The sequence below is a fragment of the Thermobia domestica genome, chromosome 3 (assembly GCF_964235325.1).
Source record: "Thermobia domestica chromosome 3, izTheDome1.hap1.1, whole genome shotgun sequence".
Classification (NCBI taxonomy): domain Eukaryota; kingdom Metazoa; phylum Arthropoda; class Insecta; order Zygentoma; family Lepismatidae; genus Thermobia; species Thermobia domestica.
In genome coordinates this window covers 89,818,670-89,838,796 of record NC_137456.1, presented here as the reverse complement: position 1 = coordinate 89,838,796, position 20,127 = coordinate 89,818,670, and the positions used below count along the sequence as shown (strand labels likewise).

The 20,127-nt window shown below is 36.9% G+C and overlaps 1 protein-coding gene across 1 annotated transcript in view; it reads right to left on the bottom strand.

Annotated features, from left to right (window-relative positions):
• Positions 1 to 20,127, bottom strand: part of ecd (ecdysoneless cell cycle regulator) — a 50,568-nt gene continuing 30,441 nt past the window's right edge. The window contains exons 10-13 of the mRNA XM_081751278.1: positions 13,906 to 14,069; positions 7,016 to 7,126; positions 4,873 to 5,000; positions 1 to 2,879 (exon numbers count right to left, since the gene is read on the bottom strand). Of these exons, the coding sequence (XP_081607404.1) occupies positions 2,688 to 2,879; positions 4,873 to 5,000; positions 7,016 to 7,126; positions 13,906 to 14,069 (595 nt within the window). The 3' untranslated portion in view covers positions 1 to 2,687. The remainder of the gene's footprint in view (positions 2,880 to 4,872; positions 5,001 to 7,015; positions 7,127 to 13,905; positions 14,070 to 20,127) is intronic.

Sequence of the window (20,127 nt, the reverse complement as noted above, 5' to 3'; positions counted from 1 at the left end):
TTCTTCTTGAGTTATAATGTTTATTTTCTCTGATGATTTACAGCACATCTCACAAGAGAAAAAAAAATGATATGCATCATTTGACAAATGTATAACTCTATATAATTCACTCACAATACACTTATAAGGAAATATAACGTAAAATGAATATAAAACCCGTATAAACAAAAAAAGGCATTAGAAAAATGGTACTGCATGCTCAAACACTATTCTTTGAACATTGCATTTACGGGGTTATATTAAAGGACTAAGAGTGCTTGTATCACAACAGTTTTATATACTGACCTATACACATATTTCAATATGATATATGTAAATCAGGAGCGCTCTGTACGATTTTTAATCATATGTATATCTCTCTCAATGCATGCACAGTAATAATAATTTAACACATTCCTATATTACTATACATGGCACTACTAATATATCATCTAATACTATCTATATGTTTTCTCTCTTAAACTTATCGCTATGACTCTATAATTGCGTCATGGATATGAGCACGACGTTGGTCGTTTTCCAAGTTTGTTCTCTTGCATTGCTTATATAGACAACTTGAGCTTTACTATCACAGTTGAAGAACAGAACCTTTCGAGGAACAGCGAATTCACTTAACAATGCCATAACCTTCTCGTCTTTCTTACTTCAACAATGATAAAATACTTCAGCTTTCACTTCAACAATTATAAATATATATTCAATTTTTCAACTACTCAGCATATAATGTACTATATATATCTCTTAAAACATTTGCTTCTCATATGCCAAATTAAAGAAACAAAATACAGGGAGCATGTGTGATTTCGAACGAGAAATAACTACAAAAGCAAAATAAATGGTGTTATCGGTATTGATTAGACACAGTCTTTATTTTCTTACGTTTAAACATAATCTTGACAATCAAAAATGTTACCTTATAATGGTACAAAACCCGAGTTTTTCATTATTTTATTTACTGTGTAAGCATAATTTAAAATTACCTTATGGAATGCATCAAAATATTTAAAAAGTATACAAATATAAAGCTGAGTTAAATACTTATTATCTTTTAACTATATTTCAATCTATAAGGTTTAAAATATTAAGTTTTAGAACAACGTAAGTCGTAGCAAGTTCCATCAGGTTGTTAAAACGATGTCGAATATAGAAAATATGTGCCATATAGTGGTTTCATGTTAGTATGTTATCTTTTATAACTATTGAATGTAATTTAAATGTATGCAAATAATCACTGAAACAATGACACAACGAAAGCAACTATTACTTTCTACAGCAAACAATATGAAAACTAGTGTATGGATATAGTGCGAAAATTAATATAATTTCATGATGAAGATCTTATTATATGGCCATATCAAATGTGTATATATATCAATTATTGTCGTTTACAATGTCCCTGGAATAATATTTGGACTATACTGTTTTATATTTTGGTAAATTACTCATTATGTAATTTGTCAGCACATATTTTTTTTAATGAATGAAATCAACCAGGTGAAAAAATAACTCAACAGGTACGTCCCAGAGTTTCCACCTTATTCTGATCAGGTTATAAAGCTTTACCATTATTGACGTCGAAAATCAGACAACAATCTTCTGACGAATCTGGAACGTGAGCCACAACTGCTATAGCAGAACTTGCCTTTGTAGTTAAGAAACGAAGAAAAAAAACTACTTTTTAAGTTATAAGTTCTATTACTAAATAACTGTGAAGTAACTCATACATCATTATAAATCATGTAAAACCTACAAATTAGTTTTATTTATTACAATGAATATGTATCATCAGAACCTAAATCCACAATTAGTCTTTACTTGCCTTCCTAATGAAAATGTAGAAGACATTCTCTTTATATATTACGCGAAGTATGTTTTTTCCTATTCAACGATTTCTAGTTAGTCTTCAATGGATTCAATTTAATTCTTACTTCTAAAAAATCAGTGGACAACCTAAAACCGTATTACAAAGCGTAACAAATGCTACGTTCTTGTATGATATTTTTAATTGTGTGGAGGACTACCAACACTAATGTTGTTTCCGTAATCGGTAGCCACAGAAACATCATCACACTTATCCAGCTCAATGATTGATTTGGCGAATTATTGAAGTAATTTGCTTTCCTGTCCTCTTGTTGCGGTACAAAAGCTGACTCACATTGTGGTTTTCATCATACCATCATTGCCTCATTTTAGAATACAGAGCAACAGCAAACACATTAAAAAAAAAAAAAAAAAAAAAAAAGTTTTAACACATTCTTCATTATTTGAATTGAACATGAAATGTAAATACTGAGTATTGAGCGAAAATACAAATTAAAAACAAGTTGTAGCTGAGTATTAGTCCTATAATATCAACTCCTGAAACAATGATGACTTTGTTTCAGTTTGAATGAAAAAACTTTCAAGATATGTTGTCAACATACATGCATCACATACAGTCTCTTAAATTCATAACAATTAAGCAAGTGGATACAATTTCAACGCTTGAATGAATTACTTTCCATTCATATGATGTCATTATTATCTGAACCGCACTTCAGGCACGCATAAACTTTAAAGGGCATCATACATTAAAGAATCTAATTCAATAGCAACAACTCTCATGCTCTGACTCATCTCCATTTAGATCAAAATACACATTGATGAAAAAAGGATCAATTAAATGGAATAAACATTAATCCGCTGCGTTACGTTTCATCTTTCGTCGGAATGTCTGTCTTCTCCAAATGGATTCCCATAGGCCCAAGTAAGTTGGATGCTGGTCCTGGTTGACCTAGTTGAGACTGATACGATTCTAAGACATTTTTAATAGCTGTCATATCAATATCAACTGGACAAAAGTCTTCCACGTCATCAAAGCTGTCTTCATTATCTTTTTTCTGTAGGAAAAGCATTGTTATAAATAGCATCAAATCAAAGCAAAACAGTTGTTTTATTGATTACACTATTCTCAAGTAATGTATGCAATTTACAATTTTAGATTCAACTAAAGCGGTATGCTTTAATTTGAACGCTGAATCAATAATATATTATCTTCGAACAGAACAGTACCTAAGTTTAAAATGAAATACTGTAGCAACTACCTTCTTGGTTATTCTTAAGTAATACTTCCACACATATATAAATACATAATGTTAAAACTAGATGAGCACTTCGCCGTGACCATTATACTGTACATTTTGGATACGTTAAAATATCAAGTAATACTTTTGACGAAGTGAACACTTTCAATTATCTAGGATTAACATTAACAGGCCAAACTTATATCCATGAAGGAATTAAATATCGACTGAAAGCAGAGGATTCGTGTTATGCAGTCCAAACTCTTTGTCTTCGCAAATTTTGTCGAAGAATTTGAAGTTTAAAATCTGTGCTGTATGGGTGCTTACCTTGAGGAAAGTACACACACTGAAAGTACTTAAAAATCAAATCCTGAGCGAATATTCAAATCAAAGAAGGACGGGAATAGCGGGAACTTCACAACGAGGAACTCCATAATTTATACCATTTACCTAATAGTGTTAATGCTATTGTCTAGGAGGCTCAGGTGGACAGGTCATGTAGTTAGAATAGAAGAAAACAAGAACGCATTCAAAATTTAAACCGGAAATCCAATCGGAAAAGACCATTAGGAGGCCATACGCATAGATGGGAGTATAATACTAAGATGGATCTCGCAGAAATAGAAATATAAAGTAGAAACTGGATCCAGTGGCTAAGAACAAAAGCCAATGGAGGGCTTTTGTAAATATGGCATTGAACCTTCGTGTTCCGTAAGCCATAGAGTTAGTTATATGAGTAAAGTAATGAGCTTTAAAAATCGAAATGAAGTCTTGATCTTAACATCTCACGCTCTTCTGCTGCAGGAGAATAACAATAATTGCAAGTGAATGATGATAAAGAGATGGCGGATTAAAAATGAAAGAAGACAGGAACGGACCCCGAGAAAATCCATGGACGCATACCAACCTTATAAGACCTGAAATAAAAATCAAAGCTCTTTGCGCTATAAGCTGCTATGTCAGAAAAGTAAGTACAAGTATAACGACTCACCAAGGGTAGTCGTCAACCTGGTTCGATCGATGATATATGAATCTCGAGTGGTAGTAATAGTTTGCATGTAAAAATATCTTTAATAATTATACATATTATTATTATTCTCACCTTTTCTATCAAAATTATAAAGTCGATGAACGGTATCAAATGGTTTATTAGTTGATACACTTTTATGTATTTTCATTCAAATTGTCATGCACACATACAAGATGATTAGGTATCCATAAACAACTACATAGCAACTAACTACATAACACTATCCCATAATATATCTTTTTTACATATATTAAAAACATTCTTCTTTTGTTATTATTAAATTAACATTCTATTAAGTATATTGCTTATGTATGAGCACTTTCTGCCCAAGGTGCAGGTAATTATTAATCTATCCAAAGTATTTCGTTATACAAGGAAGAAGCATTTTTAATGTTCGTAAGAAAAGAGTCAATTCTAACAAACTGCAAAGCTACGAGCTATTCCAAAGTGGTTACAATTATACAGATTATCGTGTATCGTGACTCAATATTGAACGCGCTAACAAAGTACTTTAAGAATATCAAATTTATAAGAATTATCTTAGTTCTCAATATTTGAATCATTATGTATTTCTAATGGATTTTTTTAATGCTCATATCCCTAACCCCTCAAGGCACATTAATAAACCACATTTAATTTTTACTAAATTTTTTGCAATTTCTACTTCGTAAGAAACAAAACTAAAGAGAACTAATTATATTCAGAGAAAACATTCTTTCATTCAGTTCAAACAATTAAACTTCAGTTCAACTACAGCAACATAATAATTGAATAGAATACCTTATTCTTAGGCGTTGTTTTCTCTAATCCTTGCATGATAGCAGTGGAAGCCAATTCTTTATCCATAAGATTCATGTATTTCTCCATATCTGTCAGCGCCTTGGAGGTTTTCGTCTTTTTACTACTACCTATATAATTTAAACAAATACAAGCATAAGAAACACATTTTTTACTCCAAAGCTATATTGAAATATGATTCATTATACTATGTACTACCGAAGTATATGGAGGGTGTTTCACTGTTTGGAGGTTCGAATCTGCTCATGAAAAGAAAATCGAAACTGGCTTTATTTCTGACTTATGATCTAAGTAAGCACTAGAAACAAATTTTGAGATTTTACAGCAAAAATATGAATAAGATAGTGAAAGTAATGCTTGTACTTATCAAAAATGCAACGCTTAATTCAGAACATGGATGATCTGAGCAAATAATTTTGTATATTGTACTATACAATTGTTGCTCGTTTCTATATTTCCTTTCACATCGTCCCAAACGCTGTAAGGTGCAGGTTGGTTCTCTATACCGGTTCCTCCAAGTCAATAGTATTTGTGCTGTACCAGTAATCTAAAATTATTGTTCAATAATCTGCGACACTTGTATCTGAAAAGGACTTATTTTTCATATATTTGGTCTAGGAATTAATTCGTGCGGGTGGACAAGAGATGGCGCAACGAACGGAGCGTCCCACAGTTCCGTGTATCCACACATGTGTTGCAAACCCCTGTCATCGCGTATCGTTCGTAGTATAGGGCAGTGGATTAAAGCGTCAACAACACCAGTTTGTAGTTAAGTGAACATGGCGCAATTTGTGCCTGATAAAGTGTTTTTGCGGGGTGTCCTGCTGCATTACTTTAACATGCAGAAAAGTGCGACTGAAAGTCATCGTATTTTGGTGGAAGTGCATGGTGACCATGCTCTAGCTGAGCGAACGTGTCAGAAGTGGTTTGCACGGTTTAGAAGTGGTGATTTCGGCTTGGCAGACCAAGAGCGATCGGGACAGCCAAAAAAATTTCAAGACGAAGAATTGACAGCATTGCTCGAGCAGGATTCGTGTCAAACGCAGGAACAACTTGCAGCAGCATTAGGCGTTGATCAAACAACAGTCTCCAAACGCTTGAAAGCCATGGGAATGATTCAAAAGATGTCACATTGGGTTCCACATGAATTGAAAGACAGAGACGTTGAAAGACGAAAAACCATTTGCGAATTGCTGCTTCAACGACAGAGCAGAAAGGGGTTTCTGCATCGAATTATTACGGGTGATGAGAAGTGGATCCATTACGAGAACCCTAAACGAAAAAAGGCCTGGGTGAAACCAGGTGAACCAGGTCCATCACAACCAAAACGAGATATTCACTGTGCAAAGGTTATGCTGTGCATATGGTGGGATATGAAAGGTGTGGTGTACTATGAGCTGCTGCAACCGGGTGAAACTATGAATGGAGAACGTTATCGACGACAATTAATGCGTTTGAAGCAAGCTCTGGCCAGAACACGACCAGAATGGGAGAACAGACATGATAAACTTATTGTTCAACATGATAACGCTCGCCCACATGTCGCAAAACCGATCAAAACCTATTTAGAAAATGTCGGATGGGAAGTTTTACCCCACCCGCCGTATTCACCAGACGTTGCTCCTTCGGACTACTACTTGTTCGATTGCATGGACAGCGGTTTACTTCTTCAGAAGATATCGAAAGATGGGTCTCTGACTGGATCGCTTCCAAGGATGAGGACTTCTTTCGCCACGGAATCCGTACATTGCCTGACAGATGGGCGAAAGTGGTGGCTAGCGATGGACAATATTTTTCTTAAGGTATTTATGTATTTTGTGTTTGTACTACAGCTTCAATGTGTGCGTACCAACCGCACGAATTAATTCCTAGACCAAATACATATTTTCGCATAGTTTTCATTCTTTCTTCCTTTCATGATTAACTAACTCCACAACATTCTAACAGGAATTTGAAACTTTTGAAGCATCGAAAGTTCTGGTAATTTAACGATGAATCTCATGTACCATTATCTTAATTTAAAACTATAAATTGTAAAATATTAGAACTTAAACAAGCCCAAACTACTATTTACGGATTTAAACTTGTCAAGTGTAAGTAAAGCCATGAATAACATATCACATACCTGGATTATTTCTTGGCAGATCGAAAGCACCATCCTCCTCTCCACTTGAATCTACACCAGACAGATCTCCGTCTGATTCAAAGTCCCAATTATCATCAGGAAGAGCAAAATCTGTACATAAGTGAGTAAATTAATTAAAACATAAAATAAGTCTTTATTTCCTTCTTATGAAAACTAAATATACAGCTAATTGAATGAATATATACCAGAATGATGTCATCAGAATCAACAAGAACAATAATAATATAAAATCATAAGCCTAAGTATTATCACTATGAGGGGGAATAATTCAGATGTGTTTTGCTTTAAACCAGAACGACTCGTCGTTTTAAAGATAGATACATGAACGACTGTAGATGAATCATTAAATGTTTTCGGAACTCTACAGGGTACGACAGTATTCTGGCTACACCTTCAAATTTCAAAACGATTGGAGGAAATGAAAGGTACCTAGACAGGGTGTAGTAGTACCGCCATGATTCCCATATTAGGTTCAAGTCCAAAATTTTGAAATGTTATTTTGTGATCCAGTATCATCTGCACTGTCACTGCAAGAATGTATTTAAGTTGTGTCCATGAATAGTGGGCGCAATAGTCGAGAATGCATTCAGAAAGAGAATACTTTACCCATTGTCGTTTAGCGAAACAGATTCGGTGCTGAATAAGCCAAGCAGTAGACGTACGAGGACAGCCACTGACGAAAAAACTGCAATAACACTTCTGGTACCGTTTGTGAAAGTCCAAAACGCAATATGCGTTCGTTATCGAGGAAGATTAGTATCAGTCAAACGTTTGCAGCATACTAACAAACTGCACCAATGTAAGGTTCAGATCGCGGAGGATTACTATGACAGGCAGACACAGTGCGCCCAGTGGATTCTGGAGGAATGCAGCATGAATTCACTGTACCCTCGACAAGTTTTATTTGGTGACGACGTAAATTTTTATACGAAAGATGAGGTGAATAAGAAAAAAAAAATCTCTATTGGTCGGATGAAAACCAACTTGGATGGAACGCAGTACAGACGTGGGCGGAGGAAATGTGGTTGTGGTGCAGAATTGTGAGCCCCATATTCATAAACAGAAAATCGAAAAAGTGACCAACATCTTGACATCCTACGCGGGGTACGTTTTCTTTCCTGTTGAATTTTGAGGGTGAATTCCCCACCTGTTTCTAGCATGATAGTGCGCCTCTTTACTTTGCTGTGGAGTTTCAACAGTTTCCCAGTCATTGGATACATAGGAGGGGTCCCATCGAGTTGACGCCGCGGCATAGTCCCCAGTGCTTACGTCCCTCAGAACATCTGAAATTCTTTTTGAATCGACAATATGCTTCATTTCAAGTGACTCACTGTGATCTATATGCCTACGCGGGCCCACACATGCTGAGACGGGTTCAAGAGGACTAAAAAACAAAACAAAAGTAAAAAACACATTGCATCCCTGTAAAGCAGTATTGGCAATAACTCTTACATGAATAAGGCTTACCCGGAAATAACTTGAGGGGGAAAAAAAAAAGCTATCCCAGAACGATATATCCCACGACTTTTCCAACTTAAAATTCTGAATCTGAATCCAATACAGCGTTCTTCAGATTGGTCGCCATAATAAAACTACACTCTCTCCTTTACGGCTTCATCTCAATTATCCCTAACGATGATATGATTCTATTCTATTTAACCGTTTTAAAATTCCACAGACGTATCCAGACTATGCCTCATCCTGTGCATATTAACCCTTATTATCCTGAATTATTTTTATTTATTTATTTATTTTTTTTTTTTCGTGAATTGTATTTAAGTACTTTCCTTTTGTTACCTCATTCATTTCACTGGAAGAGGGTGTTGCCATTGGCATGACGGGGCTATTCCACTGCTATATTTTATTATCTTGTTATGGAAATTCAGGAAGAGAAATGAATATATTTAATATATTTGTAAGTTTTATTTACCGTGGCCGTCCGTGAGGTCACAGCCTGACTTGATACGGTTGTTTCTCACTGTTCCTGTGCCGAAGTAACCACACCCACGCAAGTAAAGAGGTAAGTTTCCGGAAGTAAATAAATTGTCGAAGTGAAAACGATATGGAAAATGAATTACGTTCTCTGGAAAGTCATCCATCATTCTTACTAACGGAGCTGAAGTTTTGCCAAAAGCCTTTTCCGTTTCCGAGTTCAATTCAGGGTATTTTCCTTGATAAACCTCAAAATTGCTTTTGATATATTGCTTGCAGCTGTTGCGTCTATAACATTTCACCATGCTTTCATCAAAATCTAAGTCCTGAATTGGTACAAAATGTCTCAACAACTTTTTTCAAAGGCAATTTATAATAGGACAAAGCTTTCACAATTTATCATTTCTGTCAATATTGTTGTGATTACAATGCAAGAAGCGTAATGTTTGTTCAAAACGATTTCGTCTCATGCCTAAATTCCGGATGAGTTCATTCTCCATGTCCTTCTCTGAATCCCAATGAATTCCAATGACGAATTTAACCTCCTCCTTCGATATATTTGGATCTAAACAGTTCAAAAATAATGCATATTTCTTTGTCTCAGTAAACTTGAAATAGTTCTCGCAATTCGTGAGCTGACAAATCTTTATATTTCTTAAAATCTTCGTGAAATGAAATAGCTGAGGGCGGAAGATCGCCATTGTGAATCCAACTTGTAGTTCTTTTGGTATCTTTGGCCAGGGAACCATTTACAATTTTATGTATAATTTGCTGTCTTTCTAGTAAAAGCTTTTGGGAAACACCACTCGCCGTGCAAGATATATCAATTCCAGCTTGATATAGATTAAAATCTGTGCTTGATGAAGCATGACAAACTGATGAAACAACCTGCGCGGAAGTTACCTCTCTAACTGGCGAGTGTGAAGCATCCTTTGTGAAAGCTTGAACACGATCTGTAGAATTTGAAGGACCAGCAGACATCTTGTGAAATTGAGGTTTCATGTTTGCGAGAATCAATAGAGGAACTTGAAGGACCATCATTTTCTTCAGTATATAAAGCTAAATCTTCGAATAATGCACCCGACTGGTTGCTTAGTCTCAAATCAACATCTGCCATCAACTGATTCCGTGACAAGTTGGCCAGAATATCACCTGAATCTTCGTCAGCTGAATCTTCATCCGTTAAAGATGACGGGTTTGGAGGTGCGATGTATATTGAGTCTAAGTTGCTTGCTACATTATTATCAAATAACAAATCAAGATTCTCCTGTAGAGAAAGTCCAAGCCTGCAAGAAAAAAAAAAAATATATGGGCCATAAGTTCCACAAACCAAGTAAAGAGTAAGGTAGTGGAATAGCCCCGTGTTGCCACTTGGCAATAGCAACTTTTACATGCTTACTGTTTGCCGTTGGCATGAATATGGAACCGATCACAATTATTATATTAACTTTTAAGTATTAAAAGTAAAACAGTAAGAATAATATGATAAAACAATAATTAGAATGTTAGAGATACTTACTCAAAACTCGCAAAACTGCTCTGCTCATACATGGCGTCGTTCTCACACAGCGAAGCAAAAAATGAGCTATAGCCCCACTGACAATAGTTGGGTGGTGACTGATATTAACAACTACGCTCATCTATCTTCTACTGTTTTGCACTATTGCCGAGTCAAATTTTGCGCCGAGCAGATATTTAGCATTGGTTTTCTGAACGTTGTTTCCCGTTGCCATATGGCATTACGGTGATAATATGGGTTAAAGAACATTCGATGATAAAAGAATAAGTCTATGAGAAATATTTATGTGAAACTTCACAATTCATATACTGATTCATTGATTTTTTTACTTTATGACCTTATGAAACACCAACGTTATAAGGGACGTAACCTATATACGTAGGCTCCAAATAAAGCCAAGACTTGAATTCAGTTCATGTTCACTATAATAGTAGGTTGAGTCATGAATCTTGCAATATTCAGATACACAACATATCTATATTTATTACAGTACAATGAAACCAGATCAACATTCAAAATATAGCCCTTTGTGTTGGTCTGTGTGCAGACACTTTTCGCCAGTTTCTCGATTTCACGGTGATACCTCGTGTCTTCAGCGACAAAGAAGTCAGTCACAGTCACTGCTGACTGGTGAAGCATCGTTATTTCAGAAAGTGTGCCTTGGTTCGAAACAAGCAGCAATCAGAAGGGATAAGTTCAGGACTATATGGCGGATGGGGCACCAGTTAAATTACATCAAGATTCAGAATTTTTTGTTGCGTTTTTCGAACCGAGTTTGGTTTCGCGTCATCCTGTTACAGCACGGCACGCTTTCGGTTCACTAATGCAGGATATGTTTGGCATAAGTGAAGCACACATCGCTCCAACTGTTCGGAATAAAGACTGGCATTGATAGTACCGTTACAGACGAACTCAAAGTGAATCATCTCCTCGTAGTTCCGCCACATACAAAGCATGACTTTATACTCAAAACGTTTTGACAATTGGTTCTGGGAATTGGCCCTTGCTCAACCACTCTTTTTGCACAATCGGATTTCGGAAAAATATCCACTTTTCGTCATATGTAACGACCAGTTTCAGGAAATGCACATCACATGCATTTTGCAGCAGCTCCTGATGGTTTTCCCAAATTCGTGAAGGTGATGCACTACAATGAGCTGAGATATGCCTAGCTGGTTTGACAATCGTTGTGCTCGGGGATGGGTCTTCCTTAATAATATGTCGTATCACCACAGAATCTATTACCCTGGAGCAGCCGGGCCTTGACTGATCTTCAATATTTTTCAACCTGTACGAAATTTCTGGAACCAATAAATTGCTATCCTGTGATTCATGTACCTACCCGTCTCGCATGACAAATGTTTTGGGTTGCTCCCGAAGCGTTATGGCCGAGTTCGAACTCATAGAATAACAGTTCACGCATCAGAATTTGTTGATCACTCATCATTAGAGCAACCCATTTTTCCAAATTATGCTTTATTGTTAATTTCAATAACTGTTTTTCATTAATCGTGTATAATGTATAATATTTACTATATATTACATATTCTAAATATCTTGATCTATTTATTAATATTTTATGCAACCCGTTTTCTCATATTTAATGAACTTTCTACTCAATGCACTGTAAAGAGATATGCTTTACTCGAGTCAGTTTTTTCTATAACTCGTATGCGCCTTAGACGTGCATATATACAGAAAGGGAAAGTAAAAGATGCCACCAAAAAGTACAGAAAGTGCTCAAGTTTAAGAGGTATACACAACAATATAGTGTGGAGTTCTTGTGTACTATTCATTGCTGGCGGAAAGTTTCCTTCTTCTTTTCCGTTTTTCTTTCCTCTACATCAAAGGGTTACACCGAAAAGTTTACAGAAATAAAATTAGCTTTTCATTATTGCATTGTTGTTTTCAATGATTTTGCATTGTAAATATTGGTTTTAAAAAATATTAATGCAGTATGTTAAACTTGCAGTTAAACAGAATTTTCCAAAAATTGTGCTATGTATTTTAAATTATGCTTTTAAAATTAATTTCTTCTGGACCCTTAAACAACCACAGTTATGTTCAAGGTACCAACCATAAGTCTCAATTATTATGCTTTTTATGCTTTTGAGTTGCCCTATTCATCATCAATGCCACTAAAAATTGACTGAAGACACTGACTGTGTGGCGGCCTCTACGTTATAATCCGCTTGCCACACTACTTCTTGGGCCAGTTTGACCTTGTGTTTACGGTCGATCATTGCGTATACACGCGCCTGCTGTTTGGGTTGTGGAAGTATTGCAAGACATGATTCTGCCCTGGTCATAGTAATGAGTTGACAGGGCTATAAACAAATGAGTGTGAAAGCAGCCATAGTGTGAAGTTTAGGATTTCCCATCACTAACACATGAGATGGGAGTGACAAGACTAATCATCGTAACTCATACGGCAGTTTTCAGTAGTTAGATCACGCTACAGCAGTTTCTCATTCTGTTCTCACGAAGAAATGATTGTTACAAAATTTCATTCATCAGTCAAAAGTTGAAAGTCAAACATGTATTCTACATAAAATACCGTAATCACATCTTTTGAACACCCTTCCTACCATTCACAAATTAACTAGGCAGATACATGTTTAGCCAGCGTACTATCATGACGAAATGTACTACAGAGTCCGACAGAAAAATGTATACACTCTTTGTCATCTCTTATCAGGATACTTGACAATTGTTCTGAAATTTACGTACGTTGTAGAATGGTTTTTCGCCCAACAGATGTGTGGCATTGTCAATTGTCAGTTGCGTAGCAGACTTCTGTGGTGACGTTTCAAACTTTTCCAAAACGAGAGCCGACAAAGCAGGACTCGTTGCTGTAGGCGTTCTTCCCGATCTTCCTTTGTGAATATCGCAAATCGTTCGTTGCGCCTCAAACTTGTCAACAATGTGTTTGATTGTTAGGTGGGTTGGTGGTTCAGTACCAAACTCCACTGACGCTGCACTTCGATGGCATTCCCAAACCTGATAAAACACTTCAAAGCGTACGCTGTTCGAACGTCAAGCGTGCTCCTGCTATTTTCTTATCTCACTAACCGTGCTGACAGTACCGACATCTGTTAAGCGAAAAGCCGTACTACAACAATTTTAACTGCAAACAACTGACAATACCGCCATCTACTGGGCGAAAAACTATACTACAACATACTTAAATTTCCGAACAATTGTCAATGACGACATCTGTTGGGCGAAAATACATACTACAACACACTTAAATTTCCGAACAATTGTCAATGCAAACGATGACAAAGAGTGTATACATTTTTCTGGCGGACTCTGTACCACACAAGGATTCAAAGATGTTCAGAAAAAAACAACCTTCTTTCTCCTTTACGTATTAAGCCTGATACACTTCCAAAAAGTATCTTTTTTAAATACATACCCAAAACATTTTGTAGCGCACTTGAAAAATCTTCTGGTCTAAAATCAATTTTATTTTTTGTTTCAGCTTTTTCATGGCACTCAATGTCGTCCGATTTATTGCGTTTTAGGAATGTACTTTCTTCTCTTTGGTCACTATTTTCTTCACAATAGGCAGATTCCATTCTTTAAAAAAAAAAAAAAAAAAAAAAAAAATCAAGCTATTAAATCACAAAAACTAAAGTTTTAGTGGAAAAGGAAAACTATCTAGATTATTCAGGAAGTTTTTTCCATATAACTTAATAAAAAGCTGAAGATGTAAAACATTTTTGGGTATCTCCAAAATTATAACAGACAACAGGGACGTAGTAATTGGCCAATTTCTTTTTGCAGTATCACAAACATTAGTTACTAGAAAATTATTTAAAACCCCATATTACTACCTATGTACCGGTGTTCGAAAAGTTCCTTCTCTCAAAAAGAAAGCTTGCACTGCTCACTTTTCTCTCTCTCTCTCCAACCCTCATTCCATCCTTTGAAATCAGAAAGCATTCGATTTCTTGTTCCTAAAAACGAATGAAAATGAAAATGAATTTTTTCAGTTAAAAGACCCACGATTATGCCTTTCAGACTAAGGGAAAAGATGATTAAAGTAAGTGAACGGAAGAATTGGTAGAATGAGAAAGTGGAAGGAAACAAGTATTCCGCAAAAACCCACGGAGGCACGATGCTGCCCACCACGAACTTATTTGGCCAGGGATCAAACTAGGGACCTCAAGCAGCAGAGATAAGCGCTCTACCACTAAGCCATCGTGCCTCCTTTAAAAACTAACGAATTCGTTCCTTTACTGCACTCTCAACGTTCAATTCCTAATAACTTGCCTCCTGATTCAACAAAATTCTACTATATTTTATTTTAGTTGTTTCCAAACGTAAATTTCCTTTTCAGTAGATTTACTTTGTTTATCTTCGCAGGATGTTACAGACAGATAGACGGACAACGGGTCATGACTGAACACTGTCCGTAAATCGACAGTGCTAATTTGCTAGTTTTGAAATCCGTCTTCCTATTTTTTTTATTTTTTTATTTATTTTTTTTAAAGATATATGGCGTTATGGAGAGGCAGTAGGTAGACAGGTTATGACGTTGAAACTGATCAGGTAGATTGTCAATAATAATTACAAATCAAAAATCTGTTTCCCGGCAGCTCCTTTCTTCTCGAAATACACAATGTCACAACCATCCGGATTGCAGACGATATTAAAAACGGCAGGATAATTACAGTTGTGATTCCAGACCTTTAATCCATTTGTCGATAGTAGCTTTCGATCTCAAGATACTACTATACACAAACGGATGGACAGACAGGTTATGACGCTGAAAACGGACAAGTAAATCATGAGGCTAAATCCGCATTTCCGCTAATTCCGCATAAGCGGACAGACAAATCGTAACGACGGAAACAAACAGGAATACGAGGAAGCTGAATTCGAATATGAAGTCTGTCGATAGTTTTTCCGTTTCCAAGATATACTACGTTAGTCAGAGACGGACGGGTGGATACGGAGACCGTTAAACAGGTTACGACATGAAAAACAACCAAACTGATTCTAGGGATGCAAAAAGCAGGCTTTTTCGGGATGGTGTTTTATTTTCTTTTAAGAAAACGTAAATTTTCGCTTTTTTGACTTATTACTTTTTGTCCAAGTACTATCGTCTCCCTGTATCGATGTGGGTTCTACAATTAAGAAACTGCGTTTGTAACATCCAATACTTGTGAGTCCTCTGTTCAGATGGGGGTTAGCTGTTTTCATTGGTTTTGCAGTTATCAGCGAGTGCAGTTATTGCAGTGTGCAATGCAGCATTGCAGTTATCGGTAAGTGTAAATTATGCAAACTTCACATCGCAAGTTTAGGATATCCCCAAAAAAACCAGTATTTGAAAATATGACATCATTGTTTCCTTTTCATTAAAATATTCAGTGAAATATAAAGACTTTACGTCAGTGGCATTTGTATCTTCGTAGGTATTTTTCCATATCCATTTCTTCATACAGAATTTTTTCGAATTCATAATTTTACAATAGTTTGATTCGTTGTGAGTTTGCACTTTATTGCTGAATTTATTTTGTAATAGACTTATTCAAAAGACAACTGGAGCGTAAGAACACGAAAATACATGCTACAGTCTTACTTACAATTATTGAGGCATAAATAACGCTTTAGAGTTTAAGTGAAGTTGCAAATATAATTAAAACATTTTAAATGACAATAATATTATCTTCATAAATGGTATTACTTAGTTTTAACGATTTATTATAGTTGTGTGGGCACAAAATACTTTCTCCTCCTGAAAATTTTTAATATTGGCATTTACAATGTTTTAAACATGCACACCTCAATTTTATATGGGCAATAATTAAAAGTTTACGATAATTCCTTGTAGGTACCATAGGATATTTAAACGTCACTACTGACCGGGTATCCCCTTTACTTTAAGTAGGTATTTTCATAGGACAGGGTTGGCTGGTTTAAACCAAGGTGGTTTAAACCATGGTTTAAACCAAGGTTTAAACCAGCTGGTTTTTTCAAAAAAACCAACTGGTTTAAACCAAAAAAACAAAAAATGTTCGTAAAAGTGTAAGTGTTTGTAAAATCTTGATGAACACACATTTTGGTTATCACGTTTCACTCCCGTATATTATTCGTATTATATTCAGACCTAAATTCCCCATTCATTACTCAAGAATATATATATATATATATATATATATATATATATATCGGGTGTTGCAAAATAAGTGTTACAACTCTTGGGAGGTGACTCCTGCCACTGAGACAAGAAAAAAAGTTCTCTTCAACTTTCTGCTATCGGACATAGTTTCAGATCTACAAGGTGCCGAAAGCGTGGGAAAATGATTTTCGGACGCCAGTAGTTCGGAAACTATCCAACATAAAGAGGGCGGGTAAAAAATTCACTGAAGAAGTCATACCTGCTCTATTGAATTTTGCATATTTCACAATCCTACCGTGCACGCGCAAGGGATTCCCCAAAGGAACGTAGGGAGTCCCGGATAATCTGCCAAATGAAACATGGTTAAATGGATATGAATTGATAGGCTTTCTACCAGGTAACAATAATTCGTTTGTCTTAAGTCGATATCTAGAACAAATACAAAATGGCGGACACCTTTAAGCCCGTTGTGTCTGGTTGCATAATCGCCACGAACGGATGCTGGCCAACAGTGACGTTCTGAGTATTAATTGTAGCGAATTTGTACTCAAATGCTCTAGAAAGACATCTGGAGTGTCGGTAGAGCATAGCAGATGAAGCAGGGTGATTCACATGTGTGGAAACACTTAACGACAAATGCCAAGAAATGCACTCATACTCAGTAAACGTGAGTTCAAAGCGTCGGAAATGTAAGGATTAGCGTCAAGAACATGAAAAACATTGCCAATTCACAAATAATATTCCCTCAAACCGATGCAATATGATGTGCATGGTTGCACACCAATAAGGATGCAACAACTGAGTCCAAGTTCAAATTGTGCATTGGACTCACAAAGAAACTGGGTAAACTAAAGGAATGTCACTCGTGGGATCGCATGATCGATATTGAAATGTGGCCAATGTGTGTGTTGATATCAACATGTAGCTAATGGACAAATGTGAACATGTCGCACTACTGCTGGGACACCATCTCACGTGAGAAAACTAGGAAAATAACGTTGTACATTCTGCTATTACATCTGGTGCACCTTTTGGTAGAACGTAACTAGAACACGATTTTATCAATGTCCCTCTTTGTTTGGGACATTGTCCCACAGTCGACACATATGGAAAGAAATCTCTTAATGCATGGTTCAAATTGTGATAGAGCGTGAAAATAACAAACTTGTATCATGTCCCACGTCTTCTGAGACATATGACGTACTCGAAATATAGGAAAATACCTCCAGAAATTCGTATCTTACACACAGTGCACATGCTAAGACAAAGACGAAAATGAACCGATTTGGCACATTTAACACTACAGCTGGAATACCATACATATGGAAAATAAAACGATATGAGAAATGGGAAGAAACGTCTTAAAGCTCTGATTGTTTACAACTGTGCAGTAGGAATAACAAAATGAAACACACAAGTACCGGTATGTCGGGAGGCTGTACAAGAGGGTTTGCCAAACAAAGCAGGTACTCCTCAAAGAAATGAATACAGATAAAGTGAGGCTCCTTCGAACCTCAGGGCTAGAGCGCTCGCTTTTGCTCGCGTGGTCGCAGTTTCCAATCCTACTGGGAGCCCACGGCCTCAGATTCAAGACCCGAGTAGTTATTTTCGTATTTTTCGCACGTGGGACGATGTCCCGGCCGTAGTGGGACTTGTTGACATTTGTCCATTAGCTACATATTGATATCAACACACACATTGGCCACATTTCAATATCGATCATGGGAACCCACTAGTGACATTCCTTTAGTTTACCCAGTTTCTTTGTGAGTCCATTGCACAATTTGAACTTGGACTCAGTTGTTGCATCCTTATTGGTATGCAACCGTGCACATCATACTGCATCGGTTTGAGGGAATATTTTTGGTGAATTGGCAATGGCTTTCATGTTCTTGACGCTAATCCTTACATTTCCGACGCTTTGAACTCACGTTTACTGAGTATGAGTGCATTTCTTGGCATTTGTCGTAAAGTGTTTCCACACATGTGAATCACCCTGCTTCATCTGTTATGCTCTAACGACACTCCAGATGTCTTTCTAGAGCTTTTGAGTACAAATTCGCTACAATTAATACTCAGAACGTCACTGTTGGCCAGTATCCGTTCCTGGCGATTATGCAACCACACACAACGGACATACAGGTGTCCGCCATTTTGTATTCGTTCCAGATAACGACTTAAGGCAAACGAATTATTGTTACCTGGTAGAAAGCCTATCAATTCATATCCATTTAACCATGTTTCATTTGGCAGATTATCCGGGACTCCTTACGTTCCTTTGGGGAATCCCTTGCGCCTGCACGGTAGGATTGTGAAACATGCAAAATTCAATAGAGCAGGTATGACTTCTTCAGTGAATTTTTTACCCGCCCTCTTTATGTTGGATAGTTTCCGAACTACTGGCGTCCGAAAATCATTTTCCCACGCTTTCGGCACCTTGTAGATCTGAAACTATGTCCGATAGCAGAAAATTGAAGAGAACTTTTTTTCTTGTCTCAGTGACAGGAGTCACCTCCCAAGAGTTGTAACACTTATTTTGCAACACCCGATATATATATATATACGAGGGCTATCCAGAAAGTAGATTACGTTTTCGTCTGTGTCCGCTAGGGGCGGGGCTAGCGCGGCCATCTTGGGGTCAGAGCGTTGCGCAGCTCAGTCGGCATCTAGCCGTGCTAGTGAGAGGTTCGTGCTGTGCTCCGTTAAGATACTGTGACGGTTTGAAATTTCTGCGTTAATTGAAAATCCCGCGAGCTGCGAGGTGCGTGCAGTAATAAGGTTTCTGACAGCAAAAAACTGTAAACCGATAGAAATCTATCGGCAGCTGTGTGAAGTGTATGGGGACAACATTATCACTGAAGGTGGAGTGCGACAGTGGGTCATAAGATTTAAAAATGGCCGAACCAATGTTCACGACGAAGATCGAAGTGGGAGACCCAGCAAAGTGACTGCCGAACTTGTCGAAAAAGTCGATGTTAAAGTCCGTGAAAATCGAAAGTTCACAATAACGGAACTTTCTTTGAGTTTTCCACAAATTTCGCGAAGTTTGTTGCACGAAATCATCAGCGAAAAGCTTGGTTACCACAAGTTTTGTGCAAGATGGATTCCAAAAATCTTGACAGAGGACCACAAAAATCAGCGAATGGCTGCAGCGTTGCACTTTTTGGACGCCTACAATAAGGATGGTGACTCTTTACTCGATCGCATCGTTACTGGTGACGAAACATGGGTGAAACACGTGAACTGTGAAACGAAATTGCAATCAATGCAGTGGGGGCACACAGGTTCTCCCCAAAAACCCAAGAAATGCATGCAAACAATGTCGGCAAGGAAGATGATGGCGACTGTTTTTTGGGACAGAAAAGGTGTGATTTTGGTGGACTTCCTGGAAAGAGGCACTACAATAAACGCTCAAAGGTATTGCCAAACTCTGCAAAACCTCAGAAGAGCAATTCAAAACAAGCGCAGAGGAATGTTGAGCTCTAAGATCTTGTTGATTCACGACAACGC